General features: G+C 34.7%; 1 protein-coding gene across 1 annotated transcript in view; it reads left to right on the forward strand.

The window, feature by feature from the left end:
- Positions 1-19,397, forward strand: part of HDX (highly divergent homeobox) — a 246,974-nt gene that overhangs the window by 33,987 nt on the left and 193,590 nt on the right. The window contains exons 2-3 of the mRNA XM_078064085.1: positions 990-1,136; positions 6,608-7,723. Coding sequence (XP_077920211.1) covers positions 990-1,136; positions 6,608-7,723 — 1,263 coding nt within the window. The remainder of the gene's footprint in view (positions 1-989; positions 1,137-6,607; positions 7,724-19,397) is intronic.

Genomic DNA, 19,397 nt, shown 5'->3' on the forward strand with positions numbered 1-19,397 from the left:
TTTTGAAGGGACAATTTCCTTGGGAAGGGTTTTCTTTCTGTCAGCTTTTAGGAATGACAATTTCAGTATGAACACTTCTAATAAGAACCAGAAGTTGCCTTAATCTAATTACAAGGGTTCTTTTTTATAAAGTGCACTACTAGAATTCATCTTTTTTAAGAAAAAAAGAGTTTGACCTGCTTTTTATTGTGAGTTTCACAGGTTGTTTTCTCTTAATATTAAACACTTTGTATATTGGCAGAAAGGATAAAGTACATTTTTAAATTTTTCTTGTATAATTATGATGCTGTCAATTTAATTAAAAGTACATATTTTTATGTGGTTTACTTTTAGTAAAATGCACATGATTTTGAACTTTGATTTATATACTATAGTTATTAAAATAATTATTTTGGTTAGTATTGCCTAAAGCAGAGATATTTTGAGTCACCAACACTTCCTGTTTATTTTTAAGCTTTTTAAGAGAGGTTTTGTTTTAATATATATATGAAGAACCCCTTTATTCAAGAAAGGAAAAATAAAAGCCATCCCTTTGTTTCAGACCACAATTTCTGGCTGTAAGACATATGCCAGATGCCTTGTTTGACAAAGAACAGTGAGTGTTCCTGTTGATAACTGACCATGAATATATGGCTACCACCATCTCTGGCTTTACTAGCCATAAATACTTATTTCATTGAAAGAACCTTTATTTCCCAATGTACTGACACTAACCAGATAGGGTTTTCCTCTCTCTCTCTCTCTTTTTTTTGTCCTTAAAGTTGTTACTTTTTCTGAACAAATTTAATAAATGTTTGCATTATATATAATTTTCAGTTAGAACCTGTTTCCCTTTGGCACACAAATTATTGCCCATTACTGGGAATTAGTTCAATTAAATAAATCTTGCAACTTTGAAGCGCTGAAACTGTATAAAAAATGGAAGCATGCAAATTCTGCATACACCCAATTCTTATTCCAATTTTCAGAGTATCTTCTTTTATTTTTAGATGAATCTACGTTCTGTATTTACTGTAGAACAACAAAGGATTTTACAGCGTTATTATGAAAATGGAATGACAAATCAAAGTAAAAATTGCTTTCAGCTCATATTACAGTGTGCACAGGAGACTAAGCTGGACTTCAGTGTAGTCAGGGTAAGTATTGAGGTCGTAATTCTTGAATTTATAGCTTTTTATAAGTGATAATTGCTTAACACGAGAAAAACCATCAGAGTATGGAGTCCTTAACTTTATAAACAGTTTCATTTCCCTGGTATAAAAATACTACTTTTTAAAAAATAATAGATAGAGCTAATCATTTAGTATGTATTTGTTTCTGTAAATATCTTGAAGACACTAAAACTTTTGCATCATAAACATAGCTTTAAAAACTCCCAATCCTTTGAACTAATGAATATTTTTAAGATTAGTTGCTTATCCTGTGCCTTCTTTAAACCCAGGGTTAATCTGGAGATAACCCGCCAAAATGATATCAGTAACACAGACATTTACCAAGGGACTATCGTGTACCTAGCATATTTTCTTGGTGTATTTGAACTTTTTTATCAGGCATTTCTGACTTCAGTATTTTTGTCTTTTTAAGGAAAACCTGGCCTTTTTTATGAACACCCACTCTTTTTTCTAAGTAAAATGCATATATTTTAGTGGGTTAGTTAATGAGTAGGAAACAAGAAATCCCATGGGAGGAAATTTTCCTTTATCAAAACCATTGTAATTCAGCTGTAAAAATCAGAGCCCTTAAACTTCTGTGCAAGGCAATGAGAAGGTGATAGAGAGGAGACAAGAGATAAATCTAACAGAATTAGTTACAGATTTTATTGAGTGCATAGGTCCTTTCATGTGTGTCTGAACATGGTACAAATACTCCTGGCTTGAAAACTTATGGATTCAAAGATTGGCAACTTTCTCATCCTTGTCATTCATTAGGCTAATTTGTCAAAGAGAAAGGACATCTGTTTTTAGGTTTATGTTTCTTTTAGAGGAACTTTCAAAAGACCCTAAATATAAAAAATCTCTTGATAAGCAGAATTCTTTGGAAAATCTATTTCTTAAAGACTAAAGGATATATTCACCTTTGAACAGGGAATTATGACACCAATTCTAGGGGCGAAATATCACAGGATATCGGTTTTTCATGTGCTGTGATCAACTATTATATTCAGATTCGTATAAGAGCTAGAAATATCTTCTATTTATAAATTCCCTATTTGAATTTACAGCTCGATTTTCTTCTTTACTATGAACCCTAACTTTTTAATGTTTTTTTTTTTTTTTTTTTTGTACCAGATTTGGTAAAATTGTGCATAAGATAAGAGAAAGTATGTTTTAAGGTCAAAGGTTGTCCTTTTAGTAAATTCAAGTCCCTATTTCCCCTTAGTAAATCTCATAGAAAAATGTTTAATTTCCTTAGAAAAAATAAATGTGTAATATTTCAAATTGATGAGATGGCGTTTTATAAGTACAAACTCATTTTTTGGGAGTAAATTTTTTTCTTTTTTCCTTTTATTTCTTCTTCTTTTTTTCTTTTATTTTATCATTACTTAAAAGTGAAAAGCCTTCTCAGACAGCTGCTTATGGACTATGTGACCTTTCGTATTTCCAGTTTGTTATTGCAATTTCCCCCCAATAACTTACTTGATTGTACTTGAATATTGACAGTGCTGAAATACAAAGATCTATATTTATGCTCCAAATGGTATGAAATCTAAAACAATTAGAATGAGGGAAATCAATTCCTAGATTGTAAACTTACAAGTAAAATGTTATTTAAGTTTTAAGGAATTGTCTAAAACAGATTCATTCTCTCTGTTCTAAAAGAGTGTAAGTTGTGTAGAAATTCAGTCTCCCTAATCTAAATTCCAACACAATTTTGGTTGCTTTCTCCAGTCTGAGAAGAGAGTTGTTTATAGACTCATCATTCTATAACCTCCCCTGCCTTCAATATTTTGCTAGGTCTATATGTTCTACTTGAAAGAGACTTTTCTTTATTATTTTAATATAGTATTTGTTGTGTTTTTCCTCAGAACTAAAATCCCATAGTACTGAGAACCTGATCCCAATGTAAAATGAACTTAAAAGGCTAAAACATCCATGCAAAAAATAGAGTAAAGGAACAGAGAATCAAAGAAAGAGGTATAGAAAAAGGAAAACATGTTTGGAGACAGTGAATTTCATTTGATCTTAGCCAGAAGGCTGAGAAGCAATGGGGACTGAATTTCAAAGAGAGAATTAAAAGAGAATTTTATGAACTGGTGACCTAATGTCTTTCTTTTTTATGTAGTATTGCTTTGTTAGCTATAGACCCCAAATTCTCATCATATCAATTTTGTTTGACCCATTTTCTCTCTCAACAAATGAGGCATTTGGAATGAGAATCATTTATATTCTACAAGCACTAGTAATTTTTGGATCCTGTAACTGAATGGCTTTAAGAGAAAATTAATTCAGTTATTGGGAATGCTCAGGCAATAAATTTTCCTTATTTTCAGAATTTTAAAAATATTTCTTAAGTATACATTTTCTCACTTTAACTTCAAAGGAAAATACTGAAAATCATTGAACCCTTACTTTTTGACTCAGAATTTCATTATGAAAATGAATTATTGCATTGTGCTATAAAGTAATAATGCTCATAACATGGTAAGCTATATGGGGTGATTTTCTCCTTCACTAAAGAACTCCAAACTATTCAATTATTTCTCACATTAATTCTCTTATGTTGTTTCTTCTCCTTTTTAGTGAGCAAAATTTCATGGACATTCTGTTTCAGTGCTATCAAGTTGCCTCCAATAGCAATCTCTGTCACCAATGCTCTGCTTATTTTGTTATTTCTAATTTGTTATAGATTAGAATACCAGATTTGGTGAAATCCTATATAAACTAAGAGAGAGTGTGTTTTAAGGTCAAGGGTTGTGCTTTTAATAAGGTACATGTATCCTGTGATATCTGTGTTGGCTGTGTTCTGGACAAGTGAAATTGTTAGATAGCTGAGCTTCATATGCACATGATATTATAGTGCATTTTACTTTTTTATGAGTATGTAATTTAAATATCTAAAAACTATATAAGTAACTGTATGTAGAAATATATTACAAATTTATGGCTTATTTTAATAGTTTTACAGTCCATTATATATGTGAATGATTACAGTTCATTTTATATATTATAGTTCATTATATATATATGAACTATTAAAATAAGCCATAAATTTGCAATTCACTAAGATCACTCTTAAACTTCCTGCATTAAGGTATTTATAGTAATGAGAACATTTATTCGTTTTCTTAGAAATATTGCCCAGAGCTGCCCTCCAGACGTAGTACTTCTTGAGTTCAAATGTTACAAATTCACTATGCTTGAAAGTTTTTAAGTGTAATGATTGTACATTTTTTAAAACTATGAACAAATGCATTATGCTTCCTATGCATATTTTACATACTTGAAAAGCCATGATACAGTAACTTATTTTGAATATTTTGTAAAATTCACCTTTTTGAACCATACCTTGAAATTATATTTATCCAAAAATATTTCTATTTAAATATTTCTTTTGAGTATATATTTTAAAACCTTTCACTTTTTCTACTCTGCCTCCTTCTCCTTTACATTTATATTTATTTATCCCTCTGCTTGTAATCTCACCTCTGCCATTTAGTAAAACTAAATTAGAGTGAGTTTAAAATTCCGATAGCCTCATGTGAAGCAAAATTGAGCATCTACATCTCTGGAACATTTTCCTTGTTAGAGAAATACTAATTATAAAAATAAAATGGCCAAGAAAGATGACCATTTCAGAAGTTTCTTGCCATAGTGGAATGAGAATGTGCTTTGAGGTCAAGTAAAATTGATTTTGAATCATTGCTCCATCACTTGCTGACAGGATATCCTTCTATAAGCTAGTTAATATTTCTGAACATCAGTTTTTTTCATTTGAACAATTAGAAAAAATAATCAAAGAAGTTAACATATATAAAACATATAATGGGGATTCAATACATGTTAGCTTTTATTTATAGTATTACAGCAACATTAATGTTGTATATTTTATAAACATCAAAAACTGAGAAATTTTTGTGGTCTTCAAAAACACATCACATAAAAGTTAACCAAATACACCCTGCACTATGTTTGTGAAAGGCTAGTTTATTTAATATTTTCCCTTATTTTATTTTTTAAAAAATTTGTAATAGATTAATGTGTTTTGGTAGTTTATAATATGGTATGCATTTTAAAATAGTTATAAAGTTTACTGATCACATTATGGAATGTAGTATTTCTTATTGCATATTTCTTATTGTATAATCATGATTCAGTGTAATACTACTAAAGTACATATTTTGTAATCAAACCTGAATGCCAACCTCTTGTATTATTTTTATTAATAATGATTTTTCTGTTTATAAAAGTAATACACATTTACTATATAAAATTTGGTAAATAGAGAAAAATATAAAGAAGGAAATAACTACCATAAATTAATGACAAACTGGGAAAAATATTTGCAACTTGTGACAAAGGGTTGCTATCTCTAGTAAAAAAATTGCTTTTATAAATCAATTTAAAAAGATAAATACCCCAATATAAAAATGAGTAAAATTAATAGATAAGCAATTTTATTAAAGTAATATAGTAACCATAGAAATCCAAATGAAAGCAGCAATTATATACCTTATATTAGCTCCTAGGCTAGTAAATACTACAAAAAGATAATGCAAAATATTGTTGAGGGTGTGGAGAAACCAGAACTCTTATACGTTGGAGGGTATTTTGAAAGTATCAAAAAGCCCAACACTTTCCCTTCTAGGATAGCATTCTTTTTTTTTTTTTTAGTACATCATTAGTTTTTGATATAATGTTCAATGATTAATTAGCACAAAGATGCGTATACAATGACATGTATTTTAGTATGGTTTATAATAGTGAATAATTCTAAAAATAACCCAATAATATCTTGCAATATTAAATTAACCAAGTCATGATATATTCATAGAACAGAAGTTGTTAAACCTGAAGATTATAAGTTTGTTTAATAATACTATGAACATTTTCCAATGTCATTAAATGTCCTACTTTAGTATGCTTCCAAGTTTTCACTATTAAATATATGATGAACATAATTGCATATAAACTTTGTATACATCTATGATTATTTTAAGGATAAATTCCTAGAAATGGATTTATTAGGTCAAGGGATATAAACATTTTTAGGATTCTTGCTATAGATTAATTGAATGGATTTTGAGGAAAGAAGCAATAATACAATTCTGTTATCAAAGTTCCTAGATATTTATTAAGAGCAAGTTCTTGAACATGTCTGACCTTATACTTTATTTTTACTTTTTTACCGTATACTTTAGTTACTTTTTCTTTTATTGTATCTTTTTTGCTTTATTTATTTTATTTATTTTATTATTTATTTTTGTTTTTATTTTTTTTAATTCAATTAGCCAACATATAGTACATCATTTGTTTTTGATGTAGTGTCTTAAATTTGTATAGGCCTTACTTCTATGACAAATGAGAATACAATTTATCATATTGAAAGTGTTTTTTCCTATTTTTTTTTGTTAAGAACATTTCCATATTGTCATTTTTTATCATTACAGACGTGGGTTGGCAATAAGAGAAGAAAAATGAGTAGTAAGCATTCTGAATCAGGAGCAGCAACAACAGGAACTCTTCCTGGTACCTCTTTGACATCTCCAGACATTACAGTCAGGAATGTAGTTAACATCACTCGGCCGTCAAGCCAACAGTCTTCTTGGACATCTGCCAATAATGATGTCATTGTAACTGGCACATACAGTCCATCAAGTTCATCAAGTAGGCAAGGGACAACCAAACATTCAGATACACAACTTACAGAAGCACATAAAATTCCTATTCAGAAAACGGCCAGTAAAAATGATACTGAGTTTCAGTTGCACATTCCTGTTCAAAGACAAGTAGCACACTGTAAAAATGCCTCTCTGCTCTTAGGTGAAAAAACAATCATCTTGTCAAGACAGACAAGTGTGCTAAATGCTGGAAATTCAGTATACAGTCACACAAAGAAAAACTATGGAAGCTCTTCAATGCAAGCCTCTGAGATGATGGTACCTCAAAAGCCACCTGTGTGCCACCGACCTTGCAAAATTGAACCAGTTGGAGTTCAAAGGTCATATAAGCCTGAACACACAGGTCTAGCATCGCATAATTTATGTGGGCAAAAGCCACCTATTAGAGACCCTTACTGTAGAACACAAAACTTGGAAATCCGTGAGGTATTTTCACTGGCTGTTAGTGATTACCCCCAGAGAATTCTGGGAGGAAATGCTCCACAGAAGCCTAGTTCAGCAGAAGGAACTTGTTTGTCCATTGCAATGGAGACTGGAGATGCTGATGATGAGTATGCCAAAGAGGAAGAGTTGGCATCGATGGGAGCACAGATACCAAGCTACTCAAGATTTTATGAAAGTGGCAGATCCCTTGGAACAGAGAACCAAAGTACACCATTGCCTGGACCAGGAAGAAATATGCCAAATTCACAAATGGTGAATATTAGAGATTTGTCAGACAATGTACTGTATCAAAACAGAGACTACCATTTGACACCACGGACCTCATTACATACAGTAGCTACCACAATGTACAGTAATACAAATCCATCACGGAGTAATTTTTCTTCACATTTTGCATCATCAAACCAATTGAGGTTATCACAAAACCAAAACAATTACCAGGTAAAGTATGCATTTATTTTATAAAAGTTTTTAAAAAGTTTTGTTTGGTATAAAAAGCTGTGTTTGATATACAGTTAAACATGAGACCTGGCTCACTTAACTCCTATTTTGAAGTAATTTGAGAATTTTTGCTTCAAAGTGGTGGTTTGGGACCTTTGAAGAATCTTGTGCTTTCTTTGTCATGTTTAAAATGGTGAATTTTCCCCCAATGGAATATAAAAATGGAAGCTTTCTCCTGACATTTAAAACTATTTTGTTCAGGAAATAGTAGTCTTATGGGAAGCGTGGCATTTCCCATCACTAAAATAGGACTAAATTGATTCTTCTCAGCCCCTTTAACATAGATTATTCCCGTAATGGCTTTTAGTTGAAGTTTGGGAAGCTGTCTCCAGATGAGTGGTGCTTTCTGTGGATGCATGGCAAGGCAAGTCAATCATTTCCCCAAGAGATGATGGCTAAGAAGTCAGAGTATGCAGTAACTCAGCCAACTGCTTTTTCTAAAAGTAAATGCTTTCCTAAAACATCAAGTGGAACGTTGATCAAGTTTTAAAAGTGCTTCTAGGGAAGAGACATTCAGAGTAAAATTTAAAGCAACTTTAGTCCTGTGCAAAAAATAAATATTATTTCTTCACTATTTCACATATTCAGTTGTTTAGATGTGCTTTAAATAATCTCAACAGTGATGTGGAAGCCCACCTCAGAATATCTCCTAAGGCCATAGATTTCTCTGAAAAAAATGTTTCTGAGAATTTGAATAGCAGGGCATGGAAGTTTGCTATTTTTCCTTGCTACTGGCTGGACCCTTTGAATTTTTCAACCACAGTATTTAGGTTTAATGTGGACTTAAGGTCCTTCCAGGCTATTCTCAATCAATATAAGGAACCAGTTTCTCTTAACTCCCTCCATCTTATAGCTCCCTGCTTCAAAATGAAAAACAGTAACAGAGTATAGGAAGAATCTCTCTGGTGCCTAGCCCTAACATAAGAGGACTCTATCATCATCATTAGTATTCATTTATTATAGAGAATCTACTCATTTTTTCTGTTTGTTCTTTCCTAAAGCATGCTTAAAGTAACACTGAATCATACCATTAAAACCGGCTTTAATTCACCTCCTCTTTTGTACTTCTTTACCCCTTTAGTGTTGTTCTTAATAATATTAATGACAATAAAATTTACCATCTGTTGAAGGACTTCCACACACCAAGCATCATTAGTCACTTTATGTACCTGATTTCATTTAATCTTCTGGACATATAGGCCACTCTGGACATACAGGTATTTTATATATATTTCAGTAACTTGTCCAGGATCATATAGCCAGTAAGTACATGACAGAACCAGTATTCCAACTAAGAAATATATCACGTGTATTTTTTCTGCTTTATCATACAGCCTAGTTATTTCAACTGTGTTAGAATTATTTGGAAGCCTGAAAGTACAGATTAATTTTTATTTTTTCATAAGCCAAACACTCCCTTAAAAATAACTTAACCTATGCCTTTTTATAGTCTATTTTTTTCCTGACAGAACTTTTAAAGGAATTAAATTTGTTTTATATAAAAGAAACTCTTAAAATGAATAAAACTTAGCAAATTTTTGAATAGTAATCTCTTTAAAGAAAGGCAGTCTGACATAACAATGAAGAGCATTGACTTAGAGACTGATAGACTTGGATTCAAATTTAGGTTCTGCCACTCACCACTTGTGTGACCTCAGGCAAGTGACACAACTTCTCTATGTAAAGGTGTCCTCATTTGTATAATGTGGTTAATAATATCTATTTCACCGGAAAGCTGTGACATAATTATGTCACAATCAGTGCAAGGCTACTTGTGCATTCCCTGGCACATAAACTTTACTTTTGTTGTTGTAGTTGGAAAGTTAATGAAGATCTGCTGGTCCAAGTCTCCTTTACATTCAATTTCAAGTAAAATATTGCAGAGTCACAGGGTAGTTGATTATCACAGGGTAGTTGAAGAAGAAATAGCTGTAGTGCTGGCTGAAAAAAGACTGGAGATTAGCCATCAACTTTACCATAATCGATGTACTTACTCTTATTTATATTATACTGGACCTTCTCCAACTTGACCTTAGACAGTATGGTAAAGGGTGTTTGCAGAGAACCCTTGGGGCATCACTTTGCCCCACCTTTCTTTTAACTAGTTGAGATCTGGAGAAATCAAAGCAGACTGAGGAAGTGTAGTCCATGAAAATGTCAGTCCATTTGGACTGCTATAACAAACATACTGTAGACTGGGTGGACTAAACAACAAGCATTTATTTCTCACAGTTCTGGAGGCCGGGAAGCCCAAGATTAAGGCACTGACAGATTCAGTAACTGGTAAGGGATCCTTCCTAATTCACAAATGACTGTCCTCACTGTGTCCTCATATGGCAAAATGGGCAAAGGAGCTCTCTGGGTTCGCTCTTATAAGGAAATTAATCCCATTCATGAGGGTTCCATTCTCATGACCTAATCACCTCTCAAAAGCCCAACCTCGAAACACCATCACACTGGGGATTAGGTTTCAACATATGAATTCAGCTGAGGTATAAACATTCAGTCCATGGTAGTTATTCTATAAGATTTTGTTAAAGTTCTATTACCAAGCTATATTACTGTTAGGTGAGGACTTAGAAAAATAGAACCTATGGCTGTATTGGCAACTTTCTAGCTATGAAACTACAAGCAATTCTCATTAGTTTCTGACTTTAGGACTATATAACAGAGATATCTGCCTCTTCTTCCTGTTACACCAGGTATCTTCGAGCTGAGGTCCTATTCCTGGAAGATAGTCTAGTTCCAAGTGATCTAGGTGAGTGAGTACAAATTGAAGGAATCCTAGAGGATGCTGAAAGGAAGCTCTGTTTTGGAACCTCTTGGGAATACAATATTAAGTGTTGAAGTGGTAGTAAGGAAACTGTCAGGGGGTGGCTATATCAGGATACTATAGTTCACTTCTAATTTTTTTCTTTACAGGCTAATTTATTTCATTTTGTATACACTTTTTTTTGTACTTTCAAGTTTCTATTTAAATTCCAGTTAATATACAGTGTAATAATAGTTTTAGGTGTAGAATTTAGTGATTTATCATTTACATACAACACCCAGTGCTCATCACAAATGTCCTCCTTAATACCCATTGCCCATTTAATCCATCCCCCCACCCACCTGCCCTCCAGCAGCCCTCAGTTTGTTCTCTATAGTTAAGAGTCTGTTTTATGGTTTGCCTCTCTCTTTTTTCCCCCATGTTCATTTGTTTTGTTTCTTAAATTCCACATATAAGTGAAATAATATAGTACTTGTCTTTTTCTGACTGACTTATTTCTCTTCAAATAATACTCTCTAGCTCCATCCATGTCATTGCAAATGGCAAGTTTTCATACTTTTTATGGCTGAGTAATATTCCACTGTGTATATATGCCACTTCTTCTTTATGCTTTCATTGATAGACATTTGGGCTCTTTCCATAATTTGGCTATTGTTGATAATGCTGCTATAAACATCAGGGTGCATATATCCCTTCAAATCAATATTTTTATATCCTTTGGGTAAATACCAATAGTGCAATTGCTAGATGGTAGGGTAGTTCTATTTTTAACATTTTGAAGAACCTCCATGCTCTTTTCCAGACTGGCTGTACCAGTTGCATGCCCACCAAGAGTGTAAGAGGGTTTGCCTTTCTCTGCATCCTCACCAACATCTGGTGTTTCCTGTGTTGTTAATTTTAATGTTTCTGACAGCTGTGAGGTGATATCTCATTGTAGTTTTCATTTGCATTTCTCTGATCATGAGTCATATTGAGCATCTTTTCATGTGTCTGTTAGCCACCTGTATGTCTTCTTTGGAAAAATGTCTATTCATGTCTTCTACCTATTTGTTAACTGGATTATTTGTTCTTTGGGTTTTGATTTTTATAAGTTCTTTATATATTGTGGATACTAACCCTTTATCAGGTATATCATTTGCAAATATATTCTCCCATTCCGTAGATTTCCTTTAGTTTTGCTGTTTGTTTCCTTTGCTGTTTAGAAGCTTTTTATCTTGGTGAAGTCCCAATAATTCATTTTTGCTTTTTTTCCCTTGCCTCCAGAGATGTTTCTAGTAAGACTTTGCTATGGCCAATATCAAAGAGTTTATGGTCTGTTTTTCCTATAGGATTTTGGTGGTTTCCTTTATCACATTTAGGTTTTTCATCCATTTTGAATTTATTTTTTGTGTATCGTGTAAAAAATTAGTCCAGTCTCATTCTTCTGCATGTTCCTGTCCAGTTTTCCCACCATTTGTTGAAGAGATTTTTTTCCATTGGATATTCTTTCCTTCTTTGTTGAAGATTAGGTGATATAGTTGTAGGTTCATTTCTGTGTTTTCTATTCTGTTCCATTGGTCTATGTGTGTTTTTGTACCAGTACCATGCTGTCCTCATTACTACAGCTTTGTAATATAACTTGAAGTCTGAAATTGTGATGTCTCCACCTTTCCTTTTGTTTTTCAAGATTGCTTTGGCTATTCATGGTCTTTTGTGGTTCTATTCAAATTTTAGGATAGTTAGTTCCAGCTCTGTGAAAAATGCTGGTGGTATTTTGATAGGGATTGCATTAAGTATATAGATTGCTTTAGGTAGTATCCACATTTTTAATAATATTTGATCTTCCAAACCATGAGCCTGGAATATTTTTCCATTTCTTTGTGTCTTCCTCAATTTCTTTCATAAGTGTTTTACACTTTTCAGAGTACAGATCTTTTACCTGTTTGATTAGGTCTATCCCTAGGCATCTTATGGTTTTTGGTGCAATTGTAAATGGGATCAATTCCTTGATTTCTCTTTCTGCTGCTTTATTATGGGTGTATAAAACTGAAACAGATTTCTCTATGTTGATTTTGTATCCTATGACTTTAGTGAATTTGTTTATCAGTTTTTGGTGACGTATTTTGAGTTTTTTACATAGAATGTCATGTTGTCTGCAAATAGTGGAAGTTTGACTTTGTCCTTGCTGATTTGATGCCTTTTATTTCTTCTTGTTGTGTAATTACTGGGACTAGGACTTCCAGTGCTATGTTAAATCACAGTGGTGAGAGTGGCCAACCCCTGTCTTATTCTTGACTGTAGAGAAAAAGCTCTCAATTTTTCCCCATTGAGGATGATATTAGCTTTGTGGTTTTTGTATATGGTCTTTATGATGTTGAGGTATGTTCCCTCTATCCATACTTTGCTGAGGGTTTTTATCAAGAATGGATGCTGTAATATTGAATCACTCTTGCAAACCAGGATAAATCCCAGTTGAAAGTTTTTTTAATGTGTTGTTGGATTCATTTTGCTAGTAATTTATTGAGAATTTTTGCATCCATGTTCATTGGTGATATTAGCCTGTAGTTCTCTTTTTTTGTGGAGTCTTTGGTTTTGGAATCAGGGTAATGCTGGCCTTGTAGAATGAGTTGGGAAGTTTTCTTTCCATTTCTACCTTTTGGAACAGTTTGAGAAGAATAGGTATTAACTCTTTTTTAAAAAGTGTTTGGTAGAATTCACCTCTGAAGCTACCTGGCCATGGGATTTCAGAGAGATTTTTGTTACTGATTCAGTTGCTCTGCTAGTTATCAGTCTGTTCAAGTTTTCTATTTCTTCCTGTTTCAGTTTTGATAGTTTGTAAGTTTCTAGGAATTTATCCATTTCTTCCAGATTGCCCAGTTTGTTGGCATATAATGTTCATAACATTCTTTTATAATTGTTTGTATTTCTGTGGTGTTGGTTGTGATTTTCCCTCTCTCATTAGTGATTTTATTTATTTGGGTCCATTTTTCTCTCTCTCTCTCTTTTTTTTTTTTTTGGTAAGTCTGGTAGGGGTTTATCAGTTTTATTAAGGTTTTAAATGAATCAGCTCCTGGTTTCATTGATCTGTTCTACTTTTTTGGTTTGTTTGTTTCTATATCATTTACTTCTGCTCTAATCTTTATTATTTCCCTTGTTATGCTGGCTTTAGGCTTCATTTGTTGTTCTATTTCTAGCTCTTTCATGTGTAAGATTAGGTTGTTTATTTGAATTTTTTCTTGCTTCTTGAAGTAGGCCTGTATTGCTACATACTTACATTTTATGTCCACTTTTGCTGCATCCCAAAGGTTTTGGACCTTCCTGTTTTCATTTTCATTTGTTTCCATGTTATTACTTCATTGATTTCCTGGTTGACCCATTCATTCTTTAGTAGGATGTTCGTTATCCTCCATGTATTTTTCATCTTTCCAATTTTTTTCTTGTGGTGGACTTTAAGTTTCATAGCATTGTGTTCAGAAAACATGAATGCTATGATCTCAATTTTTTTTATTTGTTGAGGCTTGATTTGTGACCCAGTATGTTATCTATTCTGGAGAAAGTCCCATGTGCACTTGAAAAGACTGTATTCTGCTGCTTTAGGATGGAATGTTCAGAATATATCTCTTAAGTCCATCAGGTCCAGTGTGTCATTCAAAGCCATTGTTTCCTTGTTAATTTTCTTTTTAGGTGATCTGTCCATTGATGTAAGAGGAGTGTTAAAGTACCCTACTATTATTGTATTATTATCAATGAGTTCCTTTATGTTTGTTATTGTTTTATATGTGTAGGTGCTCTCAATTTGGGTCTATCATTGTTTACAATTGTTAGATCTTGGATAGACCTCTTTATTATGATGCTACCTTTCTTCTATTGTCACAGTTTTTGGTTTAAAATCTAATTTGTCTGATAGAAGTATGGCTACCCTGGCTTTCTTTTGACGTCCATTTGCATGATAAATCTTTCTCTATCCCCTCACTTTCAATCTGCAGGTGTATTTAGGTCTAAAATGAGTCTCTTGTAGGCAGCATATAGATATAGATGGGTCTTTTTTCTTCTCTTCCCCTATGATCCTCTGCCTTGTTTCTCAAACTCCACATATCCGTGAGATTATATGATAATTGTCTTTCTCTGATTGACTTATTTTGCTTAGTATAATACCCTCTAGTTCTATCCACATCATTGCAAATGGCAAGGAAAAAATGAAACAAGGCAAAACCAGAGAGGGAGACAAACCATAAGAAACTCTTAATCTCAGGAAACAAACTGAGGGTTGCTGGAGTGGAGGGGGGTGGGAAGGATGGGGTGGTTGGATGATGGACATTGGGGAGGGTATGTGTTGTGGTGAGCGCTGTGTATTGTGTAAGACTGATGAATCACAGACCTGTACCCCTGAAACAATACATTGTATGTTAATAAAAAAAGGAAAGAAAATGTAAAGAAGAAAGCTTGTTTAGTAAAGTCAGATAATACTCTAAAAAAAAGGATATAGGTGGGTGTCTTGTTTCTTTTATCCATTCTGACATTTAGTCCATTTACATTTAGAGTGAGTATTGATAGCTATGAATTTAGTGACATTTATTACTTGTTTTCTTGTTTCTGGAGATTTTCTCTATTCCTTTCTAGTCTTTGTCACTTTTGGTCTTTGTTTCTCCTTTAATATTCCTTGCAGGGCTGGTTTAGTGGTCACGAACTCCTTTCGTTTTTGTTTGTCTCTGAAATTCTTTATCACTTCTTCTCTTCTGATTGATAGTCTTGCTGGATAGAGTTTCCTTGGCTGCATATTTTTTTTCCATTCAGCATGTTGACTGTAATATGCCACTTTCTTCTTGCCTGCCACATTTCTGTGAAAAAATCTGCTGCTAACCTTATTTGTCTTCCCTTGTAAGTTAGGGACTATTTTTGCCTTGCCCCTTTTAGGATTTTTTTTCTTTATCTCTATATTTTGCAAATTTAACTATGATATGTCTTGGTTTTGGCCTGCTTTTGTTGATTTTGATGGGAGTTCTCTGTGCCTCCTGGATTTGGATGTCTGTTTTCTTCCACAGATTAAGGAAGTTTTCAGCTATAATTTCTTCAAATAAACCTTCTGCTCCCTTTTCCTGCCCTTCTTCTTCTGGGATTCCTATGATATGAATGTTATTCTTTATGGAGTTACTGATTTCCCTTCGTGTACTTTCATGATCCAAGATTTTTCTTTCCCTCTTTTTTGCAGCTTCATTACTTTGCATAATTTTATCTTCTATATCATTATTCTTTCCCTGCTTCTTCCATCCTTGTGGTCATTATATCCAGCTGGTTTCAAACCTCAGTTACTGCATTTTTCATTTCATTTCATCCTGATCAGCTTTTAGCTCTTTATCTCTGCAGTAAGGGACTATGTGATGTTTTCTATGCTTTTCTTAAGCCCACCCTGTATCCTTATGATTGTTGCTTTAAATTTTCCATTAGGCATATTACTTATATCTGTTTTCATTAGATCGCTAGCCATGACTTTATATTGTTCTTTCTTTTAGGATGAATTCCTTCTCTTGGCATTATGTCTAGGTCTCTGTCTTCTCTGTGTTAGGAAATCCTGTTGTTTTCTGCTCCTGTGGGTAATGGCTTTATGAAGAAGAGGTCATATGCTATCCAGGGCCTGGTGCTTCAGCAGGTGTCTCTGGTGTATGCTGCGTGCACTCTGCTGCTGTGTTGTGGCTACTCTATCTCTCAGGTCAGTCCTCTGCAGAGTTTCTCCTTGCCTCAGTGGGGAGTGTTTGGATCTTGGCCAGAGTGTGGCAAGTTTTAACTAGGTATGCTCTTGTCCACTTGTTAAAAGAGTCCTGATGCTATTTCTACTAGAGCTGAAGCTTTTCAGACTCTATGGTCAGTGGACATGGTGCATTTGGGGGTATGTGCTGATCTTCTCACAGCAGAGCCCACTCTGCTGGTTCCCAGGCACACTTGCCCAAGAAAGCAGTACCAGGAGAGTGCAGGGGGTGGGGGGTGGGGAGCTTGGTGTAAGCAGTTTAGTCAGCCAGTGTTGGCACTGTGCTGTTTACTGAAGTTAGTTTATGCTGGGGGATGGGGCCAGAAATGGCACCAGCCATCTCCTTAGTTCCTGGAGAGGGGAGTTTGCACTTGCTGCTGTCTGGGAAGCCCTCCCAAAAGAGATAACCATTTCCCTTTGTGAATCCCAGTCATCCTTCAGATTGTTGCCTTCATGCTGTCAGTGTCTGGGTTGCTTGCTCACCTGGAGCAGCACAGTGCACATTGGGCTCAATCCTAGCGAGGCTGGCTGAGTTTTAAAACTCCAAACTTCAGGAACCTGGTGTGGTGGCGACCCACACTGGTCTTCTAGGGGAGGGTCTTGCTGTGCTGGGACTGATGCAAGTTTGACCCAGAAGGGCATTCACACCAAAGTTCAGGAGTGTGGGATTTGGAGTAAAGCACAGTAAAGAGCCAGTGTCCAGGTTAGCTGCCCTTGGCAGGTGCCTCTGTGCCTATGCTGAGGGCTGCGGGGGGAAAGGCACCTTGCAGCTCCTTTGTCCCAGGAGAGGCAATGCCACCTCTCTCAGATGCACTCCAAGAAGGGGGAACCGTCTCAACCAGTGTGTCCCGTGGGATCCTCAGATTGTGTCTTCTGCCCCCAAGCTATCTGCCTGCCTTCTCTACAGGAGTACCGTGGTGCCCTCAGGGCTCTATACCAGCCACACTGAAGACCTCTAAACTCGTCTTTGAGCCCTGTTAGTTGCAAAAACTCAGGAAAATCAGCCCCTCTTTTTTTTCCCCCAGTCAATGGCTTTGGGGAAGTGTTTTCCTTGTGTGATCCCCTGTATGCTCCTCTCTCTCCTGCTGGTGACCTGGGCTCCCTCACCTCTTCAGCACCTGCAATCTTTTTCTCCTCCAAACCGCATCTCTGCATCTCCTACTTTCCATGATGTTGCCTCTTCTCTCCCTCTAGTTGTGCAGTTTGTTCTGGCAGTCCTCAAATCAATTTCTTGGGTATTCAGAATGAGTTGATATTTATCTAGCTGTGTTCAAAGGATGAGTCAAGCCTAGGGTCCTCCTATTACTCTATCATCTTAGCTTCTCTCCTTCCCAGTTCTATCTTAAAACAACAACAATAACAACAAAAAACTAAAACCTTTCTAGACTAACTTCACTCCTTTGGGGCCACATTGTGACCATATTGGTCTCCAAAGTGCCATTCACTTTTTATGATATCTCTATGTCAGTTCACCTATTTATTTTAAGAGTACTGTGATGATTGAAGATTAATAATTGATGATCATTAAGTGAAGATAATGGAGCATTTTGGGAAACAGGTGCTATAAATACAAGATATTTTGTTGCAGTTATTACTGTGGCTTACCAATTAACTGTATTTCCATTTCTCATCGACTTCATAAGGACTTAGGAATTAATAGTAGTAAAGTACTTTGAGTTTCCTTTATTTGTTTTTGTTTTTGTTTTTTGTTTGTTTGTTTCTAGGAACCTTTAATGACTCTTTAAAAGGTACTTTATAAATACAATGCATCTCTATCAGTGAAAGTGCTCCAACATTCTTCAAGTATTTGTGAACTTCAGTGTATTTTTTAAAATAAATATGAAAATTTAATAGTTGTAGAAACTTTAAAATCATGGAATTCTCAACCAATACAAATGGTATTGTGATCTGAGAAAAGTGAAGGTCAGTAATCAAATGACTTTGCTAAAATAACTCTCAGGCAAATATTCGACTTAAAAAAATAATAGTAATATGTTTTGAATGGGTATAGTTACCAGGGATCATTTTTGAACAACTTCATTGAAACAAAATTCATATAGTATAGAATTCACACATTAAAATTGTACAGTTGAGTCATTTTTTTTTTCACAGAGTTGTTCAAATAGCACCACAACCTAATTTTAGAATATTTTATCACCTCAAAAAAGAACTACCTACTCATTAGCATGCCAAATCCCCCATCCCAGCACTAGACAATCACTAATTATTTTTCTGTCTCTATGAATTCACCTATTCTGGATATTTTTTTGCAACTCTTTTTTAAAGTTTTTGTTTTATTTATTCATTTGAGAGAGAAAGGGAGAGAGAGCGAGAGCATGAGCAGAGGGGACAGTCAGAGGAGAGGGAGAAGCAGACTCCCTGCTGAGCAGGGAGCCCAACGCAGGGCTTGATCCCAGGATCCAGGGATCATGACCAGAGCCGAAGGCAGACACTTAACTGACTGAGCCACTCATGAACCTCTATTCTCTCTCTCTCTTTTTTTAAAGATTTTATTTATTTGACACAGAGAGAGCACAAGCAGGGGGAGTGGCAGACAGAGGGAGAGGGAGAAGCAGGCTCCCCACTGAGCAGGGAGCCCGATGTGGGGCTTCTCTGGGATCATGACCTGAGCTGAAGGCAGACACTTAACTGACTGAGCCACCCAGGTGCCCCCCCAGGCACCTCTATTCTGGATATTTTAAATGGACTCATACAATATGTGGCCTTTTGTGACTGGCTTCTTTCAGTTAGCATGTTTTCAAGGTTTGTCCATGTTGTAATATGTATCAGCACTGCATTATTTTATATTTCTCTATGATATTCACTTGTGTGTATATAGCATGTATGGTTTATCTGTTCATTAGGTAATGGATATTTGGTTTGTTTCCACATTTGTTTTTTATGAATAATGCTGCTAGGAGCATTCATACACAAATTTTTGTGTGGATGTGTTTTCAAATCTCTTGGGTATATATCTGGGAGTGGATTTCTAATTCATTTTGTAAATCTATGCTTAAAATTTTGAGGAACTGCCAAAATTTTTCCAAACGTAGCTGTACCACTTGAAACTCCCACCATCATTATATAAGGTGTCCAGTTTCTCCCCATCTTGATCAACA

The sequence above is a fragment of the Halichoerus grypus genome, chromosome X (genome assembly GCF_964656455.1).
Source record: "Halichoerus grypus chromosome X, mHalGry1.hap1.1, whole genome shotgun sequence".
NCBI classification, from domain to species: domain Eukaryota; kingdom Metazoa; phylum Chordata; class Mammalia; order Carnivora; family Phocidae; genus Halichoerus; species Halichoerus grypus.